Raw genomic sequence first — 20,276 nt, forward strand, 5'->3', positions numbered from 1 at the left:
TGAACTACTGACTAAGAGAAAAAAAGCAGAATTCTATTTTTTATGCATATTTTTCGCAAAGACAATTTTTTAAAATTTGCTTTTTTAACTACATTGATCCTTAACTCATTAGTATATGCTCTTGCTTTTACGATAATAGTTCGAGACATAGTTGACAGCCTTCTAAATAAAATCCCTAAAGAATATATTGTTTCATACTATAAAATTTTTTTACAGTGTTTAGCGTATATCCAAAAAAAAAAAATCCTTATTTTTGCCTAAAAATGGCAGTGAAAGTAAAAATAAGAATTGTGACAATTGTTTCTGCTAGTTTCATAAGTTTTTACACGCAATAAAACAAATAAATTTTTTTTTTTTTTTTAGATTTTATATTAATATTTCAAAAAAAAGTTTTCAAAAATAGTCGGATACCTTAAATTAGTACAATTCAGTTTTAAAATGTAGTTCAATTTTCTCTATTTGCTTAGTCTTGTAATGCTATGTAATTAAATGTAAATTACCATACATTTAAATGCAAGTCCCTGAAACAAAATTTGAAAGTTGATTCTAGAAATCAAATTATTACCAGTTATCAAGTTCGTTAAAATAAATAAATAAATCTTCATTTTTGTGAAATTCGAAATAACTAAATTTATTACAAAACAAAAATAGCCATTATCAAATTAAAAGATTTTCATGGTTTGTGATACACTTAGATTTCAGCACCAGTCGAAGTTACTTCATTTAACTGTAATACAGATAATGCGCCAAATCTGTTCTCCTTCGGTTATGAAAAAGGGAAAGACCCTTCTTTCGTCCCTCTACCACCCCACCCACCAGTAATCTTTTCCCAATTGTTTGCAGTGAAGTGTTATTTAAGACGAAAGCTTATCATCTGAACGCGAATTGATTACTAAGCGATAATATCTAACGAAGCAAGATATGCATTTTAAATAATTTTGAAGCTGTGAAATGGATATGTTTCGTGCTTTATACCTTATTCATTAAAAATTATTGCTGATTTTCTGAACTGTAAACATTTTTCGTAAAGTCGATGTGTCTGACTGGAGCTGACTGATTTGAAACAGCAAAAAAAAAAAAATCTTTTATTTATATTCCCTTAATTGTAAGCTTTTTAAAATAAATAATTATTTCTTTGTTAAATAAATTTAAAAAGTTCAAAGTTTTGAACTAAGCGTTGACGGCAGAAAAAATGTAGAGATAAAATATTGATTTAAAAAAAACTTTAATCAAATAATAAACTGAAACTAGATAATACTACAGGGAAACTTCCTCCTGTTATTATAACCCATGATTGTAGTAATCTTTTTTTTATTAGTTGTTGACGTAAACAGATATTACATTTGAATTAAAAAATATTCAGTTGGAAGATCTCAAAATGTTTCATTGCATTCATACAAATTTTTTTAACACATTTCCGATTCAATTGAGGCGAAATTCAAACTTAATATTTTTCTGAATTACCATTGAAACTTTATCTATAATTTTGTTTTATTAATTCCTATTTATTTTTCGAATACTATTAAAACTCTTTAAACGTTTTTCACCAAAGAGATTACTAAGTAACAGTGTCAAAAGTTAATTCCAAATATTTTATAATTTTTCATTCATTATAATAATAATTATTAATGTTGACTGGATAAAGTTATACTAAAGTTTGTAATAAAAATAATTATTTACTGTTTAATATCAGTAAAACGATTAATGACCGACTTAAATATGTTTATCATAAAATATTGCTTAATGAGGTAATACCCCTGAAGTACTGTTTTATAAAAAAATAAAACACCAGTTTAGTTTTAAGCCTTTATTTTGGAATACTAATCAAAAACGTAATAAGTAAGAAAATAATTAAAAATTGCTAGGAAATACTTCGATCTCTTTAAGGCAGATGAGACTCCGGTGTCCTTTTTATTTATTTTTTTATTATAAAAAACAGTCCAATAATTATTTTTAAAAAATTCTGATAGATTATCGGAAATATATTTGCATTAAAACATAAAATCCAAAAAAAGTTTTTTGAAAATTTTTCTATTTATTCATATTCAAAAATTTATCAATAATAGATTTTGTAAATTAAAGTAATTTCAATGACTAATAACTGTTTCTCTAGATCTAAATGAGTGCAAATTTGAAAAATCATTGTTGAGCCTTGTTTGGAAAATTTTATCTTTAACGCAGAAAAAAGCACCCGGTGTTTAATGGTGTATTTCATAACTATAAATTATTAAAATGCTAAATATAATATTTTTTTACTTATTTTGACGTAAATTAATAAAAAATAATCAAAAAGGGTGGAAAATATGTTTAATAAAAATTCTACGTCCAAGGGTTAAATAGTGATACGCTCATGATTCACCTCCCTCCCCCGAAAAAAAAAAGTTATTCTTACACTGAAAATTGAGGTAAGAAAACCGTAAGATTCAAAATAACAGGTTATTTTTAAAAGTTTAATTAAAAATTAGTTTAATAAATATTATGGATATCAAAAGATTCAATAACTACAAAATCTTAGATTCATAAAAGTACCGCAGCCGGCAGGATTCGAACCTGCGCGGGGAAACCCCAATGGATTTCAAGTCCATCGCCTTAACCACTCGGCCACGACTGCTCATTTATCATGAAGATTTCCTATTCTGCGGAGTTCCGCATATACGGAACAAAAGGTTGATAACCTTGATTACTTTTTCAGCAGCTGCGCGATAATTTATTTATGACTGTTTATGTAGTAAAATTTAGTTTTATCTATAACAGTAAGTTTCAGCAAAGTGTTGAAAATAAAATATTATAGATATCTTTTTTTAAAAAAGTACCGTGTACAAAGTCTAGGTACGGAATAAAAATAAGAAATTTATTGATTTCTGATTGATTTTTTCTTCTTCTGAAAAACTTTATAGTATTTAAACTATATCTAGTTCCCGATTCATCATTTTTGTAATAGTATTTTAGAATTGATGCTCTTTAAATTGAGAAATAACTTGAACCCAACCCAGAAGACAAGGGAACTCTCGGATCAAGCATTGGGACAAACCAATCTTTGTGGAAGGCTTTTCAATGTAACTAACTCGCATTTGCCTTACGTGGAAAGGAAAGAAGCGAATACCTCCCATGGTGAGCCCGACAGCAAGGGCATTCTAACCCATTTTCGTCCGTCTGCCACTGAGGTTATTTTACGTCAGCACTGTAGTCGCTGCAAGCCGGGAGCATTACTTTTAATGCAGCAAAAAGACACCGGTGTTTCATGCTGTATTTCATAACCATAAATTATTAAAATACTAAATCTAATAATTTTCATTTATTTTGGCCTGTATAAATAAATACAAAATAATGAAAAAATTATGAAAAATGTGTTTTATAGAAACCGCGCACCAAATGGATAATTCATGAACATAAAATAATGTGACGTTTATCGTCTGGTTAAACAGATTTTCGAGAAAAGGCTATGAAATTAACTTTCAAAAATACCTCGAAGACCTGACATAATTATAAATTACTGTATGATATATTTTACTTTACAACCGGGCTTGAACGCAGCCAACCTAATTCCGAGTTTACGGCTATCAATGTTCATCTCTGTATCTTTGTGATGGAGAACAAAGCTCAACAGGACAATTGAACTCTTGAATCAAGAGTCAAAACAAACCAGGTTTCGTGGAAGATTTTTTGATGGAACTAACCTGTATTTGCGTTTCAGGGAGAGGAAAATCTCTCACGGTTAGCCTGAAGGTAATGGGATTCTAACCCACATTCCGACTACCACTGAGAATATTTTACGTGAGCACTGTGGCCGGTGCGAGTCGGAAGCAGGTTTCGTGTATGTACCAGTTACCGCTGGGATTCGAGCCCAAGTACCTCATCAGGAGGCAAGATTCGCCCCCCCCCCCCAAAAAAAAAAAATTAATGNCCCCCCAAAAAAAAAAAATTACACTTACACTGCTCACCAAATAATTGAGGCAAGAAAACCCCAAGATGGAAAATAGCAGGTTATTTGTAAAAGTTGAATTAAAAATTAGTTTAATAAATATTATCTATGTTTTAAAGGTTATGTTAAACATAAGAAATATTATCTATGCTTATAACTACGAAATCATAGATTCAAAAAAAAGTAACGCATTCGGTTATATTAGATTAATAAATATTATCTATGTTAAAAGGCTATGATAAACATAATAAATATTATCCATGTTCATTGCTGCAAAATCATAGATTAAAAAAGAAAGTAACGCAGCCGGCAGGATTCGAACCTACGCGGGGAAACCCCAATGGATTTCAAGTCCATCGCCTTAACCACTCGGCCACGACTGCTCAATTTTCATAAAGATTTCAATTTTGTGGAGTGCCACACAAACGGAACACAACATGAAATGTTTATTTTTTCAGCAGCCGACCGATAATTTATTAATGACTGTTTATGTAATAAAATGTAGTTTTGTCTATAACAGGTTTCAGCAAAGGGTCTAGAACAAAATATTACAGATCCTGTATCATCATATACACTTAACATTATCTTTATCAAAAGTACCTCGTACAAAGTCTAGGTAGAAAATAAGAATAAGAACATTATTGATTTCTGTTTGATTTTTTTCCTGAAAAATTTATGGCATGTTAACTATATATAGTTCTGTAATTATTATTTTTGTAGTTATAATTTGTAATTGAATTTTTTTCTAAATAATGAAGTAACTTATAAAAATATAAATTAAATAAAGTTACCAACAAGGTTAAAACAATGAGTTACTCATCTGTACACAATATTGGCATACTTGCACTATTTTTTTATATAAAAAGAAAATAAAATTTTAAATTTCATTTTATTCTATAACCATTGAACAACAGACCCAATTCTAAGTTTACAATTATCAATGTTCAACTCCGTAGATTTGCTATTCAGAACCCAACCCAGAAGACAAAGGAACTTATGATCAAGCAGTGGGATAAACCAGCCAGTGTGGAGGGTTTTTTAATGAAACTAACTCGCATTTGCTTTACATGGACAGGAAAGCTACGAATACCTCCCATGGTAAGCCCGACAGCAGGGGTATTCTAACCCATGCTCCGTCCATCACTGAGGATGTCTTACGTCAGCAGTGTGGACGCTGCAAGCCGGGAAACGAATTCGTGTCAGATTCGAACCTGGTTCATCTACTTGGGAGGCAGACTCTCTATCCCCTGAGTCACCTCGGCTCAAAAGAATAAATTATTAAATTCAGTTTGCAGCGTCCCAATTTAACATTTACAAAAAGAAAGAAGAAAAAAAAAACTTTTATGTTTTAAAAACCATTGTTGAATAACCATTAGGCAAAGACAAAGAAAAAATGTTTTTAGGATATAGCATTTTTTGAAAGTTAAAAAATCCTTTGACACTCTAGTAATAAACCATATTTTTACCAAAAATGATATTTTTAAATAAAGCTACTCATTAGTATTGTTTTCAGACAGGTAGTATATAGCAGGTAGTTGAAAAATTATTGTTGGTTGTATTATATTTTGCATTATTAAAATACTAAGTATAATATTTTTCATTTATTTTGACCCGAGTTAACACAAAATAATTAAAACTGTGTTTAATAGAAATTGTGTGTCAAGGGGATAAGTGCGTGGACATAATATAATGTGATGCTTATCGTCATGTTAAACAGCCTTACGAGTAAAGCCTGAAATTAACTTTCAAGAATACCTCAAAGACCTCGAAAAATTATAAATTACTGTAGGATATATTTTGTTTCAAAACCTGCTTTAAACAGCCGATCCGATTCCGAGTTTATGGCTATCAATGTTCATCTCCGTATCTTTGTGATTGTGAACCCAGCTCAGAAGACAAGGGAACTCTTGAATCAAGTGTCAAAATAAGATTTCAAGAGAAGATTTTTTGATGCAGCTAACCCGTATTGGTGTTTCATGGAGAAGAAAATCTCTCACGGTTAGCCTGAAGGCAATGGAATTCTACCCCATAATCCGGCTACCACTGAGAATATTTTATGTCAGCACTGTGGTCGGTGCGAGCTGGAAGCAGATTTCGTATTAACCAGTCACGGCTGGGGTTCGAGCCTGGGTACCTCATTAGGAGGCGAGAGCGAAAAGGAAGTAATTTCAATGACTAATAACTGTTTCTCTTAAATAAAATCATGTGCAAATTTAAAAAATCGTTTTCCGGTTGAGAGTCATATAGGGAAAATTTTACCTTTAACGCAGAAAAAAACACGGGTGTTTCATGCTGTATTTCATAGCCATAAGTTATTAAAATGATAATTATAATATTTTTTTCACTTATTTTTGACGTTAATTAATACAAAATAATGAAAAAGTTTGAAAAAAAATTTTAATAAAAATTTTACACTAAAGGCTTAATGAAGTAGGATGAAGTGATGCGCTCAAGATTCGCTCCACCCCCACCCCACCCCCAAAAAAAAATTACGCTTACACTGTGCTAACCGAATAATTGAGGTAAGAAAACCCCAAGATAGAAAATAACAAGTTATTTGTAAAAGTGATATTAAAAATTAGTTTAACAAATTTTATCTATGTTTAAAGGCTATGTTAAACATAGATACACAAGTGGGCGACCTTTGTGCTAAAATACAAACTAAGGTAAACAACGTTAAAGAGCACAAAAAATATTTAATGCAGACAGCTATTTCGGATGCTCAAAGGGCAACTTTCATCAGTGCAACAGAAAGAAATGAGAGAAAACAGGGTAAATACAGAGAAAGGTGACGTCACAAGGGGAGGTTAGAGCAACGGCCAATAGGAGGGAAGGGTGAATGGATGACGACGAATAGGAAGCAAAGAACAAAAAAGGGGACTTAGTTAATAAATATTACCTATGTATAACTACAAAATCATAGATTCATAAAAAAAAAAGTAACGCAGCCGGCAGGATTCGAACCTGCGCGGGGAGACCCCAATGGATTTCAAGTCCATCGCCTTAACCACTCGGCCACGACTGCTCGCTTATGACACCAATTTCAATTTTGCCGAGCGCGGCACATACGGAAGACAACCTTGATAACTTTGATTACTTTTCAGCAGCTGCGCTATAATTTAATGACTGTTCATAAAATATAATTTAGTTTTATCTATAACAGTAAGTTTTAGCAAAGTGTTGAGAACAAAATATTATAGATCCTGTATCATCTAGTACACTTAACATCACCTTTCTTAAAAGCAATGTGTAGAATAAGAAATTTATTGATTTCTGTTTGATTATTTTTCTTCTGAAAAATTTGTGGTATTTAAACTGTATCTAGTTCTCTATTTATTACTTTTGTAGTAGTATTTCAAAAGTGAATTTTTTTTTTCAAATTAAGAAATAACTTATAAAAATATAAATTAAATATAAAGTTATTTATAAGGTAAAAACATTGACTCATTATCTGTCATCAAAACATTATCTGTACTCAATATTTGCATAATTATACTACTTATTTTTTTATAAAAAAAACTAATAAATTAAAAGAATATATTTTATTTTATTTTACAGCCAGTGTTGAACAGCCGACCTGATTCTAAGTTTACAACTATCAATGATCAAACTCCGTAGCGTTGCAATTTTGAACCAAACCTAGAAGACAAGGGAACTCACGGATCAAGCATTGGGGACAAACCATCCTTTGTGGAGGGCTTTTTAATGAATCTTACTCGCATTTGCCTTGCCTTACATGGAAAGGAAAGTAACGAATTCCTCCCATGGTGAGCCCGACAGCAAGGGCATTCTAACTTATTTTCGTCCGTCTACCACTGAGGTTATTTTACGTCCGCACTGTAATCGCTGCAAGCCGGGAGCAGTACGCAGTAAAAAGACACGGGTGCTTCATGCTGTATTTCATGACTATAAATTATTAAAATATTAAATCTAATAATTTTCATTTATTTTGGCCTGAATGAAAAAAGTATGAAAAATGTGTTTAATAGAAAGAGTGCGTCAAATGGATAATTGCACGAACATAAAATAATGTGACGTTTATCGTCACGTTACACAGATTTAAGAGAAAAGGTTAAAATTAACTTTCAAGAATACCTCAAAGACCTCGAATAATTATAAATTATTGTAGGATATATTTTACTTCACAACCAGCCTTGAACAGCCGACCCAATTCCGAGTTTACGGCTACCAATGTTCATCTCCGTATCTTTGTGATTGTGAACCCAGCTCAGAAGATAAGGGAACTCTTGAATCAAGTGTCAAAACAAACTAGACTTAGTGGAGGACTTTTTGATGGAACTAAAACGCATTTGCATTTCATGGAGAGGAAATCTCGCACGGTTAGCCCGACTGCAAGGGAATTCTAACAAATAATCCGACGACCACTGATGATATTTTATACCAACACTGTGGTCGAAGCGAGCCAGAAGCAGAATTCGTATCAACCAGTCATAGCTGGGATTCGAACCTGGCTTCCTCATAGTGAGACGAGAGCGGAGAGGAAGCAATTTCAGTGACTAATAACTGTTTCTCTTAAATACAATGAAGTGTAAATAAAATCATTGTTTGGTTGTGAGCCATATATGGAAAATTTTACCTTTAACGCAGAAAAAAAACACGGGTGTTTCATGCTGTATTTCATCGCCATAAATTATTAATATGCTAATCATAATATTTGTACACTTATTTTTGACGTTATTAATACAATATAATAAAAAAGTTTGAAAATTGTGTTTAATAAAAATTTTGCATCAAAGGGTTAATGAAGTTGGATCAAGTGATACGGTCAAGATCCCCCCCCCCCCCGAAAAGAAAATTTTACTCCTACACTGAGCATCTAATAATTGAGGTAAGAAAACCCCAAGATGGAAAATAACAAGTTATTTGTAAAAGTTACATTAAAAATTAGTTTAATAAATATTATCTATGTTTAAAGGCTATGTTAAACATAATAAATATTATTTATGTTTATAGCTACAAAATCAAAGATTCATAAAAATAAAAAAAAAATAACGCAGCCGGCAGGATTCGAACCTGCGCGGGGAGACCCCAATGGATTTCAAGTCCATCGCCTTAACCACTCGGCCACGGCTGCTCGTCTATCATAAAGATTTCAATTTTGCGGAGGTACCTCACATACGGAACACAACGTGAAATGTTTATTTTTTCAGCAGCTGCCCGATAATTTATTAATGACTATTTATAGAATAAAATTAAGTTTTTAGTTTTATCTATAACAGCACGCTTCAGCGAAGTGTTGAGAAGCGAAGTGTCTAAATATTATAGATCCTGTATCATCATGTACACTTAACATTATCTTTATCAAAAGTACCGCGTACAAAGTCTAGGTAGAAAATAAGAATAAAAAAATTTTTGATTTCTGTATGATTTTTTTTTTCTTCTAAAAAATTTATGGCATTTAAACTATATCTAGCTCTCTATTTAGTATTTTTCTAGTAATACTTTAGAATCGATTTTTTTTTTCAAATTAAGAAATAACTTATAAAAATATAAATTAAATAAAGTTACTTATAAGGTTAAAACTTTGAGTTATTTATCTGTACACAATATTTGGATAATTATACTATTTATTTTTTTTATATAAAAAAAACTAAAACAATAGAAGAATATATTTTATTTTATTTTATAACCGGTGTTGAACAGCCAACCCGATTCTAAGTTTATGACTATCAATGTTCAAACTACATAGCTTTGCAATTTTGAACCCAAGGAACTCCTCCTTTTGAAGAAGGGAACTCCTGGATCAAACATTGGGACAAACCAGCCTTTGTGGAGGGCTTTTTTGAAATTAACTCGCATTACGACACATAAGGAAGAAAGCCACGAATACCTCATATGGTGAGCTCGACAGCAAGGGCATTCTAACCCTGCTCCGTCTACCACTGAGGTTATTTTAAGTCAGCAGTGTGCCGGCCAGGTGGCCGAGCGGTTAGCGTGCCTTGACTGCGAAGCCATAGGCTGCGGGCTCGAATCCCGCTCTGGGCATGGATGTTTCTCTCTCTCTTTATGCTGTCCTCTGTTGTGTGTATGTATGATGTGTGAATGTGGCCCACCCTATAAACGGGTTTGTGGCAGTGTGGCGTGGGCAATGTTGCTCGCCTCCGTGACTTTGGTTCACAGGTGCCCACTGGGTAACGCGAAATGAGCAACAATTCTGGCATAGTATAGGCAAAGATTCAAATTCAGTGCCTGCCATTGGAAAGAAGAAGTCAGCACTGTAGTCGCTGCAAGCCGGGAGCAGTACCTTTAACTCAGTAAAAGACACCGGTGTTTCATGCTGTATTTCCTAACCAAAAATTATTAAAATATTAAATCTAACAATTTTCATTTCTTTTAAACGGAATAAATATAAAATATTGAAGAAAGTAAGAAAAATATGTTTAATAGAAATTGTGCGTCAAAAGGACATAAAATAATCTGACGCAATTTGTATGGACATAAAGTAATTCAATTTGAATGGACATAGATTGCATAGGCATTAAATAATGGGACGTTTATCGTCACGTTAAGCAGATTTACGTAAAAAGCCTAAAATTAAATTTCAAGAATACCCCAAAGATCTCGAATCTCTTTGTCATTTTGAAACCAGCTCAGAAGACAAGGAATCTCTTGAATCAAGCGTCAGGACAAACTAGCTTTCATGGAGGACTTTTTGATGGAGCTAACTCGCATTTGCTTTTCATTGGTTTAAAATCTCTCATGGATAGCCTGGCGGCAAGGGGATTCTAATTTGTGATCCGTCTACCACTGAGGATATTTCACATCAGCACTGTTGTCGGTGCGTGCCGGGTGATGAATTCGAATCGATAAGCCATCGATGGGATTCGAACCCGGTTCACCTCATTGGGAGGCGAAAGCTCTATCCTCTGAACCAACACGGTTCTCAATTTCAGCATTCTTCATTTTTTAACCATTTTATTACCACCGTTGAACAGCCGAGCCAAATTTGAGTTTACGACTGCCAATCTTCGACTCCGTAACCTTGTCATTTTGAAACCAACTCAGAACACAAGGGAACTCCTGAACCAAATGTCAAGACAAACTAGCCTTCACGGAGGACTTTTTGATGGAACTAACCCGCATTTGCGCTACCAAGCAAACCTCCCACTGTTAGCATGACGGCAAGGGTATTGCAATCCATAATCCGACTACCACTGAGGATATTTTATGTCAGCTCTGTGGGCGACAGGAAGCGGAATTCATGTCAACTAGTCACAGGTGGGATTCGAGCCTGGGTTTGGAGTTGAGAGGAAGTAATTTCAATGACTAATAACTGTTTCGCTTGGATATAATGAAGCGCAAATTTGAAAAATCATTAAATTTGAAAATCATTAACCTTTAACGCAGAAAGATCATAACAATAAATTATAAAAAAGATAAATATAATATTTTTCGCTCATTTTGTCTTAAATTAATGGGTTAAATAAGGAAAAAAGGAATATTTATCTCTTAAACATTCTCTCTCACTCTTTGCTTGAAATTCATTTTTTCCATGTGCAAGATATATTTCAATGGAAAAGAGTGCAAAATTTTATAAATTAATAATTTTTTAGACTTTTTATTATTTAGCATACTAATATACAAATATTCAAAAAAATTTTCATTTGCATTCATAAAGTTTCTTAATACGTTTGACATCACTATCGCTAAGTCCTTTTTTATCATAGACATCGACCAATTTTCGTCCCTTTTCATTGGCTGTCATTGTCTTCGTCCAACCATCTTTGGAGAATGTCCTCTCTCCATACAGCATTATGGAATCGTAATCGAACGAATCCAATAATCGGTTTTCTGCAGGCATAAGCTTGTAGAATTGATCTTTAGCGGCTGCAAGAAATTTTATATACTCCACGTTATTCATGATAATATTAATAAAGTAAATAATAAGAAGAAGAACTATTGAAGCATTCCTGCTGCAGCCCGTTGTGGGCCAGGATTGTCATGGGGATTAAGGCTCTCCAATTTCATAACCAACGGCACAATCGTGGCAATGTGGTCAGCGTTGCGTACAAGTCGCATTTTTCCTAAACAAGGAGATACCCATCGATATGAAGCTGCGTGGCCTTCAAGCCACCACTGGGAATCAAACCCCAATTCTTTACCACAAGGGCTAAGTACTTTAACTACTGGATCATCCATAATAATCATAAAATATAATGTTATAATATATTTCTTAAATTTAAAAATTACATTAAAATAATACATGAAAATATAATATTAATTAGTAATATATAATACATAAATTACAATTGTGAGAGCTGCAGATGTCAACCGATATATTAAATTTAAAAAAAGAAAAGTTAAAAAAAAAAAAAAAAAAAAAAAAATTAAAAAAAAAAAAAAAAAAAAAAACCTTATCTTATGCTCTTTTGATACAATTTTTTTCTGCATTTAAAGAAAAATTAAGTTTCACAACGTTAGAAAACTTGTTCAAATTAGTTCAAGTGACAAAGAGGGGCAGTTTTAAATATACTTGGAGTACATAGTCGCAATTACATAATATAATGCATAAACCATTTTTATAAATATTACATTTATTACAGTAAAATTTGGATGACGACCATTTTTGACACTGTAAAAGGGAAACTCGAACTGTTCAAAAGCCAAGATATTTGTTATAAAGTATGATTTAGCTTATTTAAAAATTGTTAGTGTCTTTTAATTTAGCTTTAAAAAAATCCCAATTTCTAAACTGTTTATATTTCCATAAATTAAAGATGTTCTTAGTACAATTCTTTCTTCTACAACTAAAAAGGAACACACAAATATTGAATGTAACAAAAAAGGGTTTTATGATTATTCATAATAGGGAGATTTCGCACTTTTACGTTAGCTTCCGTAAGCTCCCGTATGCAAGATTTGTATCAACTGCGCATGCTCGCGTTTATTTTAGATGCTACGTAACTTTACGTCACGTTGACGTGATTAACAATACAAAAACGAAAGCAAACTGTTTATAGTTATTTTCTGCTTAAGCCTACCTTCGAACTTAAAAATGGACACGGAATGCGAATTTGATGAAATATATTGATGAAATGAATGGTGCAATATTACAACAGTCTATGAACGGGTTTGTGGCAGTGTGGCGTGGGCAATGTTGATCGCCTCCGTGACTTTGGTTCTCAGGTGCCCACTGGGTAACGTAAAATGAGTAACAATTCCGGCATCTTCTAAGGCGAAGAATAAAGTTCAGTGCCTGCCATTTGAAAAAAAAATTATTACAACAATTGGCTGAACGAAGAGATCGTCTACGTCCATTGTAAATGTTTATTTTGATTTTGTAGTCAAATTAAAAACGATACTCCACCACGTTTTTTTACTTACGGATTTTTCCGAGGACTCTAATTTTCACTTACGTTCGATATTTTCTCACGGGTGCATACGCCATTACTTAAAATCTTACGTACGGAAACTAACGTAAATTTGCAAAATCTTCCTATTATTAAGTTTTCTGAACTTACTGTTCATTATGGCACTCCAGTGAATAGTTATGTAATCATCCCTGTCAGATCGTGTGTGCTCGTGGAAGAACCCTATGGCATGACCTAGTTCATGTACTAGAGTGGGATGTTGAAAGCAGTTCTTCCCAAAAGATAATGCCTGAACGCCTCCTGTCTTGCCAACTTTTGAGTAGCACCTACAGGTTGATAAACATGATATGCATTTTAAGGTAACGCCAAAGTCACCATTTTGAAAAATTTTAAAATCCTTTTAAATAAGACAAAAAATTGGCAGACTTTCAGATAAAAAAAAAATTCTTTCTTTTCCCGAATGATAAAAGTTTATTAGTAAAAAAAAAAACGCAGCCGGTAGCCCATTTGTTTAGCTTTTCTTGCTACGTTAACAATTCAATTAAATTTAAAAACCGCAAAATTCCACTATAAAACGGTAGCACGTATTGCCCATGTTTTGCAAGGCGTGACTTATTTCATATATAAGTTTCACGTGTTTCTACTCAAATTAAAGTAGTTTGATGCAAAATGCAACAACCTGTTGCTAATATCTTCTTAAAAGGTTCGATTTGTCGTTGAAACGACGATAACGAAATAAATAAACTTATCTACTTAAGCGGAATTAACAATATCAACTTATTTCGAGAAAAAATATTAAATTGTTCTATCAGTTTAAATAAGATAGTACCCATAAAATGATCTATATGAAAAATATCTTAGGAGCAGGAAAATCTTTAACTAATGACCATTTTAAGGTCAAAAAGTTTTCAAAGTGTGTTTTTTTTATATATATATACATATGCAGTGCCTGACAAAGGCAGGGACAAACGGGGAAATTGCCCCGGGCCCCCACATCAAAGGGGACCCCCAAATCGAATAGAAAGTTTTTTTTACGTTTCCTTCTTTGATACAATTTTTTTAAACAAAATATCAATACAGTGTAGAATCCATCAGTTTTATGTTAGCTTCTTCATTAATCTATCGAATGAACACACAAAATCTATATTTCGTAAATCCATGGCTTTCTAGGGCGGAATTCAGCTAGAGTTTTGCAATCACGTTGGACAAATTTTGCCAATCTAAATCCTGTATTTTTACATATCTCAAAACGCGATATGTTTACAAAAATGCAGGGTTCTGGCTGGCTTAATTGAGCCATCGTAATTGTAAAAATTAAGCAGAATTCCGTCCCTATGTCAGCAAGGATATGAATTTTTCACAGCTAAATGATAAAGTTAACAATCAGAAAACAGCACTCGGCATGATGGACAGAAAATTAATGAATTCTCAGAAAATTAATAAAAAGGACAGAACAATATTTCGTCTGACCATTGGAGTTGGGAAGCCCGATTAGGCTAAGTAGGGCCCTGTTTTATTTTATTAGGAGTCAAAGTTTATTGCAATGATATGAAATTTGATTTATTTTTAATTACCCTCGTCCGGCAAATATGAGCACATAATCTTGCTCGTCTTCTTCTTTCTCAACAAAACGGATGCAAGTCTTTTCTTCGAACTCCGCAAAAGCTTTCTTGATCATAGCTGTTTCTTTTGAATCTGCAATATTTAATCGTATAAAAATTATAAATGTGGAATAAAGTCAACAACTGGAATAAATAGTATAATATTTATACATGCATCAAAACATGATTTTATTGGTGGCTCTGTGAGGCAACTGATGAGTGATGGAGAGACTGTCTATGACTTGCTGATGCGACATGATCTTCTGGACCTGGTCTAGGGCTCTAGACCAAGGGGATGAGCAACAACAACAACAACAAACATGATTTTATACGACACATTTTACACAATAATAAGAATAAAAATACTAAACTGCAAAATACAACGGGGCACAAAAAAATTTTTTTAAAGAATCGTTTCTCCAAAATGGTAAGTTGATGTTGTTGATAGTGTGGTAATAAAATTATCCGGCAGAAACTTAGGCTTTATTTAACCCACTTGCGGTTTTGTATAAGGAAAGTCGTTTTTTTCAGTTTCCACTTTTTTTCTGCATTCTGGGGACCTCCCAAGCCGAGTCTCGCAGGTTTACTAAACACTTTGCAAGATGGAGGTAGCTGGTTCGAATCCAGCTGCAACCCTGGTTGTGTCTTTGCAATATCCTTCCTTAATTTATGCTGTTTGTTCTCCTTCAACTTGACAAGGGCTTATAAGCCGTCTTTGAAATGTGCACACAAGTATGTGCAACAATAATTAAATTCAGAACTCTAGTGGTGACCCTTACGAAAATTTAAGGTATATTTAATATTGATTTGAGGTATTTTTGATGTATCGAGGTTGTTTTGAGGTATATTTAAGTACAAAATGTCATCTCGTTTTCTACCTGCAAATAATCATGTGCAATGGAAAAAGCCTCTGTTTTTTCAACGCCTAAACACCCACTTATTAAGAATTAAATAGGCGATAGGAGATCTAGATTTAGGTAGGAGAAAAATTATCCTACTTACCACAGTTTTCTGCTTGGAGGGCGGGAGCATAAACCTGAACCATAGTAGTGTCAAAAAATTAAATAAGAAGAAGAAAACTGTGAAAAGCAGTAAAAATTAAAATGTCAAAATCTCAATTGGTTGAAATGTTCCTAAACATAAGTTTACTGAAAATTCTAAACACTCAACTAAGTTTAAATTATTTCAATGTAAATTTGCAATTCTTATGAGGGCCCGTCAATGGACGTAATGAAAATGTCCCTGTTTCCGAGCGTTAATGAGAATACGTCTGATGCTCCAGCGTAACTATAGTAATGAATAAAAATGTTTAAATGAATATTTTCAAGCAGAACGAGCGAATCGCCTTGACCTGGCCGCCAGATGGAAAGAGAAAGAGAGTTAAGCCAAGATCAAAAAGGCGAAATATGATGAACAATGCGTGAAACCAACTTAATTGGAACTCGAGAGGAGAGGATGGAGGGCAGAGATTGCAACCTCATGTGCCTTGCAGGCATAACTACAAGGCAAAACATAAAAATGGATTAAAATAACAAACTAGAGCATCTTAACCTAAATATTTCTTAATAATTATTGATGCTTAAATAAGCCAATTTGTCATTCAAAGCTGTTTTAAGTATGGGTGTCAATTAAGTTCTCCAGAAAAGTTGGTCTCTTAAAAGTAGTGACTACATTTCGGAAGTATTTTGTTGTTAAAGAAAAAAGTAAAGACTTCTGACAACGGTACATAGTGGGCCACGGTTTGTCATGGAAGTAATTTCTTCCAATTTCGTGACCAACGGCATGATTGCGGCAATGTGGTCAACACTGCACTTGGGTCATCTTTATTTCCCAAAAAGCTTCAGTTTGTAGTCACTAAATTTTTTAAAAAAAAGTTGTAGTCTTAGTTAACTACATTGGTAATAAAGTTGCTGCAGTTGTGGTTTCCTGCAATGTTTTTCTTTCCTGATTATTGGGCACACGCATTAAGCCCAATTTCATCTTATGATTTCCAGACACGTATTTTACGAGTTTCCGGAATTACGACTGCAATTCCGGAATTCTGAACAATTGGAAAATTAGGTTCATTATTATATTGATCCAAAGACTTCATATGTCTTGTTAGCATAACAGTAAAACAGTCTATTGCCAAACATTATCGTACAATATTCCTTGATCTGCAATATAAACCAGTTTGGAAAAAATAACTCGCAATGATCGGAGAAATGATCTTTCTGTTATTGCTTGCATGTAATGAATTGACTTTTTGAAAATTTTATTACACAAAATGGAGCATAAACAAATTAATTTATGCTGGAAAATCAAAAACCATTATTGAATATTACCGTAAGTTGTATAAGGATCCATCAAATATGGGACTCGTCCTCCAGGCCAGCGTTGAGAATCTTTAGGTATAGCATTTCGATCCTACAAGAAATACCAGATGCAAATTTTTAATAACTATATCAAACCTATGGTAAGTATTGTAGGAGAAAGAAAATAAAACATGCAGAGTTAACTCTTAAAAAATAGTTAGCTGTCTAATTTATTCTTTAAAATAGAACCCCCTGATTTGTTTATCATATCGAATTTATATTTATATATATTCAGATAGATTTTTATATTTATCTATGTTCAGATTCACGTATTTATTAACATTTAACTTTTTGGCACAGATTGTTTATAAACGTACTTTTTCATTTTTTTGTAATAATTACTGTCAAAATAAGTAAAAATGTTGTACTATTTAGCTTTTTAAAGTTATTTTTTCTGCGTTAAAAGTAAAATCTTCCCAACACGCAGCTCTAAACAATATTTTTTTGTTTTAAATTTGCACTCATTTAGATCTAAAAGAAAAAGTCATTCATCATTGAAATTTTTTTAATTTACAAAATCGATTGTTGATAAATTTTTAAATATGGATGGAAAAAAATTCTAACTACTTTTTTTGAATTTTAAATTTAGTGCAAGTATAATTCCGATAATCTAACAGAATTCCTTTAGTAACTCTATGACTGTTTTTTTTTTTAAGTTGAAAAATATCCAAAATATATTTTTGCTTGTAATTAGAGCGCCAGAAAAAAATATATATAAAATGAACCCCGGTGTTCCATCTGCATCAAAAGGATGAAGGCAATGTAGTGATACACCACATTTTTTCCAGAGTTGACAATTTTGCATCTAACTTATACTTAGTACTATTTTCAGGTAGGCAGTTCATATGTTTGCGGAATTTCCACTACATAACTGCTCAATACTCCAAATCAATTTGAATACATGTAAGTTGTTAAAAAGAATACCCTTCTGAATAATTTAAATGTGTGCCTTATTATATACATTTAGCATTTCTGGGAAAAAGTCCATCGATTAAACAAAGTCTAGATTCGTCTATATTTTCATTCGTGGTTATGATCATTTTAAATCAATGGATTTACAACAGAGTAAAAAGTAAATTAGAGAGTATTATCTATTCTTACCGTGTGAGGATCTATTCCCAAAATATCGCCTTCAAATAGATCCACATTTTCCAACACTCTTTCTTCAGTATAACCTATAATTGGAACTACTTAAGTAAAAGAATACAAAATATTTAATTCAATAATAACAGAATCAGTTTGACCAGTTTACTGTGAGTTTTGTATTTTCATTTTTGTATTATATTCTCAAGATTTTGTTTGATATTTCTATTCTGATTTGATTTTATGTATTTCTAGTATTTTTTCTAGACTTTAGAAAAAACTTCGGGGTACTGAGAGAGCAAATTTTGACATTCGTCTGGCTCTCTCAATAGAAAAGGTTTTGTTTTATGGCTTCCGGAGCTGGTACCCCCTGAAGACGTCGGCTTCGGTGGCCATATTTTTATTTCCATTTTTTTTTCCTCATTGCTTCAAAAATGGAACTGTTTCAATTCAAATGGATTTTGCTCAAATTTCGTGTTTCAGTATTTAAAATTACATTCTTCAAAATTATGTAAAAAAATTGTAGACCTTATAATTTAAAACGTTTTCGGCTATTAATAAATAAAATACTAAAAATTAATAAATATTTACTAAAAGTATTTTTTTTTTTTTTTTTTTTTTTTTTTTTTTTTTTTTTTTTTGGATTTTGGATGAAATTGTCTTTTGATAGACAAATTTTATAATTGTGTGCAAAAACTTTTCAAGATATGGCGAAATACGCAAAAAGTAAAATTAACATTCAGCGGTCCTTACTACAGAGTGCTCGACAGACTAAACTATCAGAACCAAGTTTATTAGAATGTAGTTACCTTCTATATTTTAGAGATCAGAAATTCGAATCTGTCGAAAAAAGGTATAATGTTCATTCATAAGAAGCACGTTTTTGTGTCTTATTTCGTAACTTAAAATATTCGTCCACACTAATTAATTAGCATATTTGAGATCATCCCCTCGAACTATTCAGAATGAGTCCTAGAACGTGAAGGTACGTGAAGGTGAATCATTAAATCAAAAATTACTCAAGGTGGAACATTTTTTTTTACTTATTTTTCTCATTTGCTTATTTTTTGTACATGCATAAATATTTAAAAGAAACATTTAAAAATATAATTATAGTTTGATGAAATTTTCCATACGTTTTAATAATTATAATTTGTTTAATATGTAATGAATAAAATAATAAGAAATTAAGACACATATTTAAAAAATAGCCGAATTGAAATTAAAGATGAAAAAAAAAATAATTCAAATGTTCTATAACGTCTTTTTCGAAAAGTTTTGTTTACTTTTCTGAATCTTGGCGTTTCCCTCACTTCTTTGAATTGTGTATTTTTCGAAATAAGTAAATTTTTATCTAAAATGTTTGAAGAGAAAATTATAAGGACGGACCACTCCTTTCAAAAGATTTGATTTATTTTTATTTATTTCAGTAGTTTTATTTTTATTTATCGCCAAAAGCGATTTCAGAAGTTTTATTTCGGAGCTACATGCGAACCGTCTGTCATCATGGAAGTTACACTATCTTCTGCCGGGGAGCTGACGCGCATGCGCGCCGACAAAGTTATCATAAAAATGCAAAATAAACGAAACTAACGTTTAGAAAAACTGTCTGTTAATGGCGATAATTAACTAAAATAATTGGGTGGAAAAAATTTCTGCAAATTTACGTTAAAAAAAATAATTTTAATACGAAATAGACTGCCTAATTAAAAAAAGGTCACCCTAATTTGATTTATGCATTCAAATCTATGTTTGATTAACTCTAAATTTCATATACTTTCTACAACTCTTGCCAATTATACATTAATAAAAATAATTTGAAATTTGGTAAAAACTGTAAACTAAACTTAGTAACTTACCACCGTGCGTGAAGCATAAAAGAGCAAACAGGAAAACTATCATTTTCACAGGATGGCACCAACGTATGCTGGTTCAAAATATTTCGAGTGAAAATCTTGCATACACAACAGGTGCAAATTTTCCA

General features: G+C 32.2%; 1 protein-coding gene and 4 non-coding genes across 5 annotated transcripts; all 5 read right to left on the minus strand.

Annotated features, from left to right (window-relative positions):
• Positions 1–2,529: 2,529 nt before the first annotated feature.
• Positions 2,530–2,611, minus strand: TRNAS-UGA (transfer RNA serine (anticodon UGA)). Its single transcript has one exon. It is a non-coding gene; the product is annotated as a tRNA-Ser (tRNA).
• Positions 2,612–4,223: 1,612 nt separating this feature from the next.
• On the minus strand, positions 4,224–4,305 carry TRNAS-UGA (transfer RNA serine (anticodon UGA)). The gene has a single exon. It is a non-coding gene; the product is annotated as a tRNA-Ser (tRNA).
• A 2,560-nt stretch (positions 4,306–6,865) lies between these two features.
• Positions 6,866–6,947, minus strand: TRNAS-UGA (transfer RNA serine (anticodon UGA)). Its single transcript has one exon. It is a non-coding gene; the product is annotated as a tRNA-Ser (tRNA).
• Positions 6,948–8,935: 1,988 nt separating this feature from the next.
• TRNAS-UGA (transfer RNA serine (anticodon UGA)) lies at positions 8,936–9,017 on the minus strand. Its single transcript has one exon. It is a non-coding gene; the product is annotated as a tRNA-Ser (tRNA).
• Positions 9,018–11,472: 2,455 nt separating this feature from the next.
• Positions 11,473–20,276, minus strand: LOC107444347 (astacin-like metalloprotease toxin 5). Its single transcript, XM_021148228.3, has 6 exons — positions 20,152–20,276; positions 18,311–18,384; positions 17,180–17,261; positions 14,829–14,949; positions 13,405–13,580; positions 11,473–11,770 (listed from the first exon to the last, which is right to left on the minus strand). The coding sequence occupies exons 1-6, from the start codon at positions 20,192–20,194 to the stop codon at positions 11,544–11,546; spliced, it is 723 nt and encodes a 240-aa protein (XP_021003887.1). The 5' UTR covers positions 20,195–20,276; the 3' UTR covers positions 11,473–11,543.

Source organism: Parasteatoda tepidariorum, chromosome 3, assembly GCF_043381705.1.
Source record: "Parasteatoda tepidariorum isolate YZ-2023 chromosome 3, CAS_Ptep_4.0, whole genome shotgun sequence".
Classification (NCBI taxonomy): Eukaryota; Metazoa; Arthropoda; class Arachnida; order Araneae; family Theridiidae; genus Parasteatoda; species Parasteatoda tepidariorum.

What these genes read in the sequence shown, in the direction of transcription:
- LOC107444347 (XM_021148228.3), bottom strand. Translation starts at nt 20,194, where the DNA reads ATGATAGTTTTCCTGTTTGCTCTTTTATGCTTCACGCACGGTG. An exon ending in TTTATGCTTCACGCACGGTG is followed by an intron (nt 18,385 to 20,151) that starts GTAAGTTACTAA and finishes TTCCAATTATAG; the next exon opens with GTTATACTGAAGAAAGAGTG. An exon ending in TGGGAATAGATCCTCACACG is followed by an intron (nt 17,262 to 18,310) that starts GTAAGAATAGAT and finishes TATTTCTTGTAG; the next exon opens with GATCGAAATGCTATACCTAA.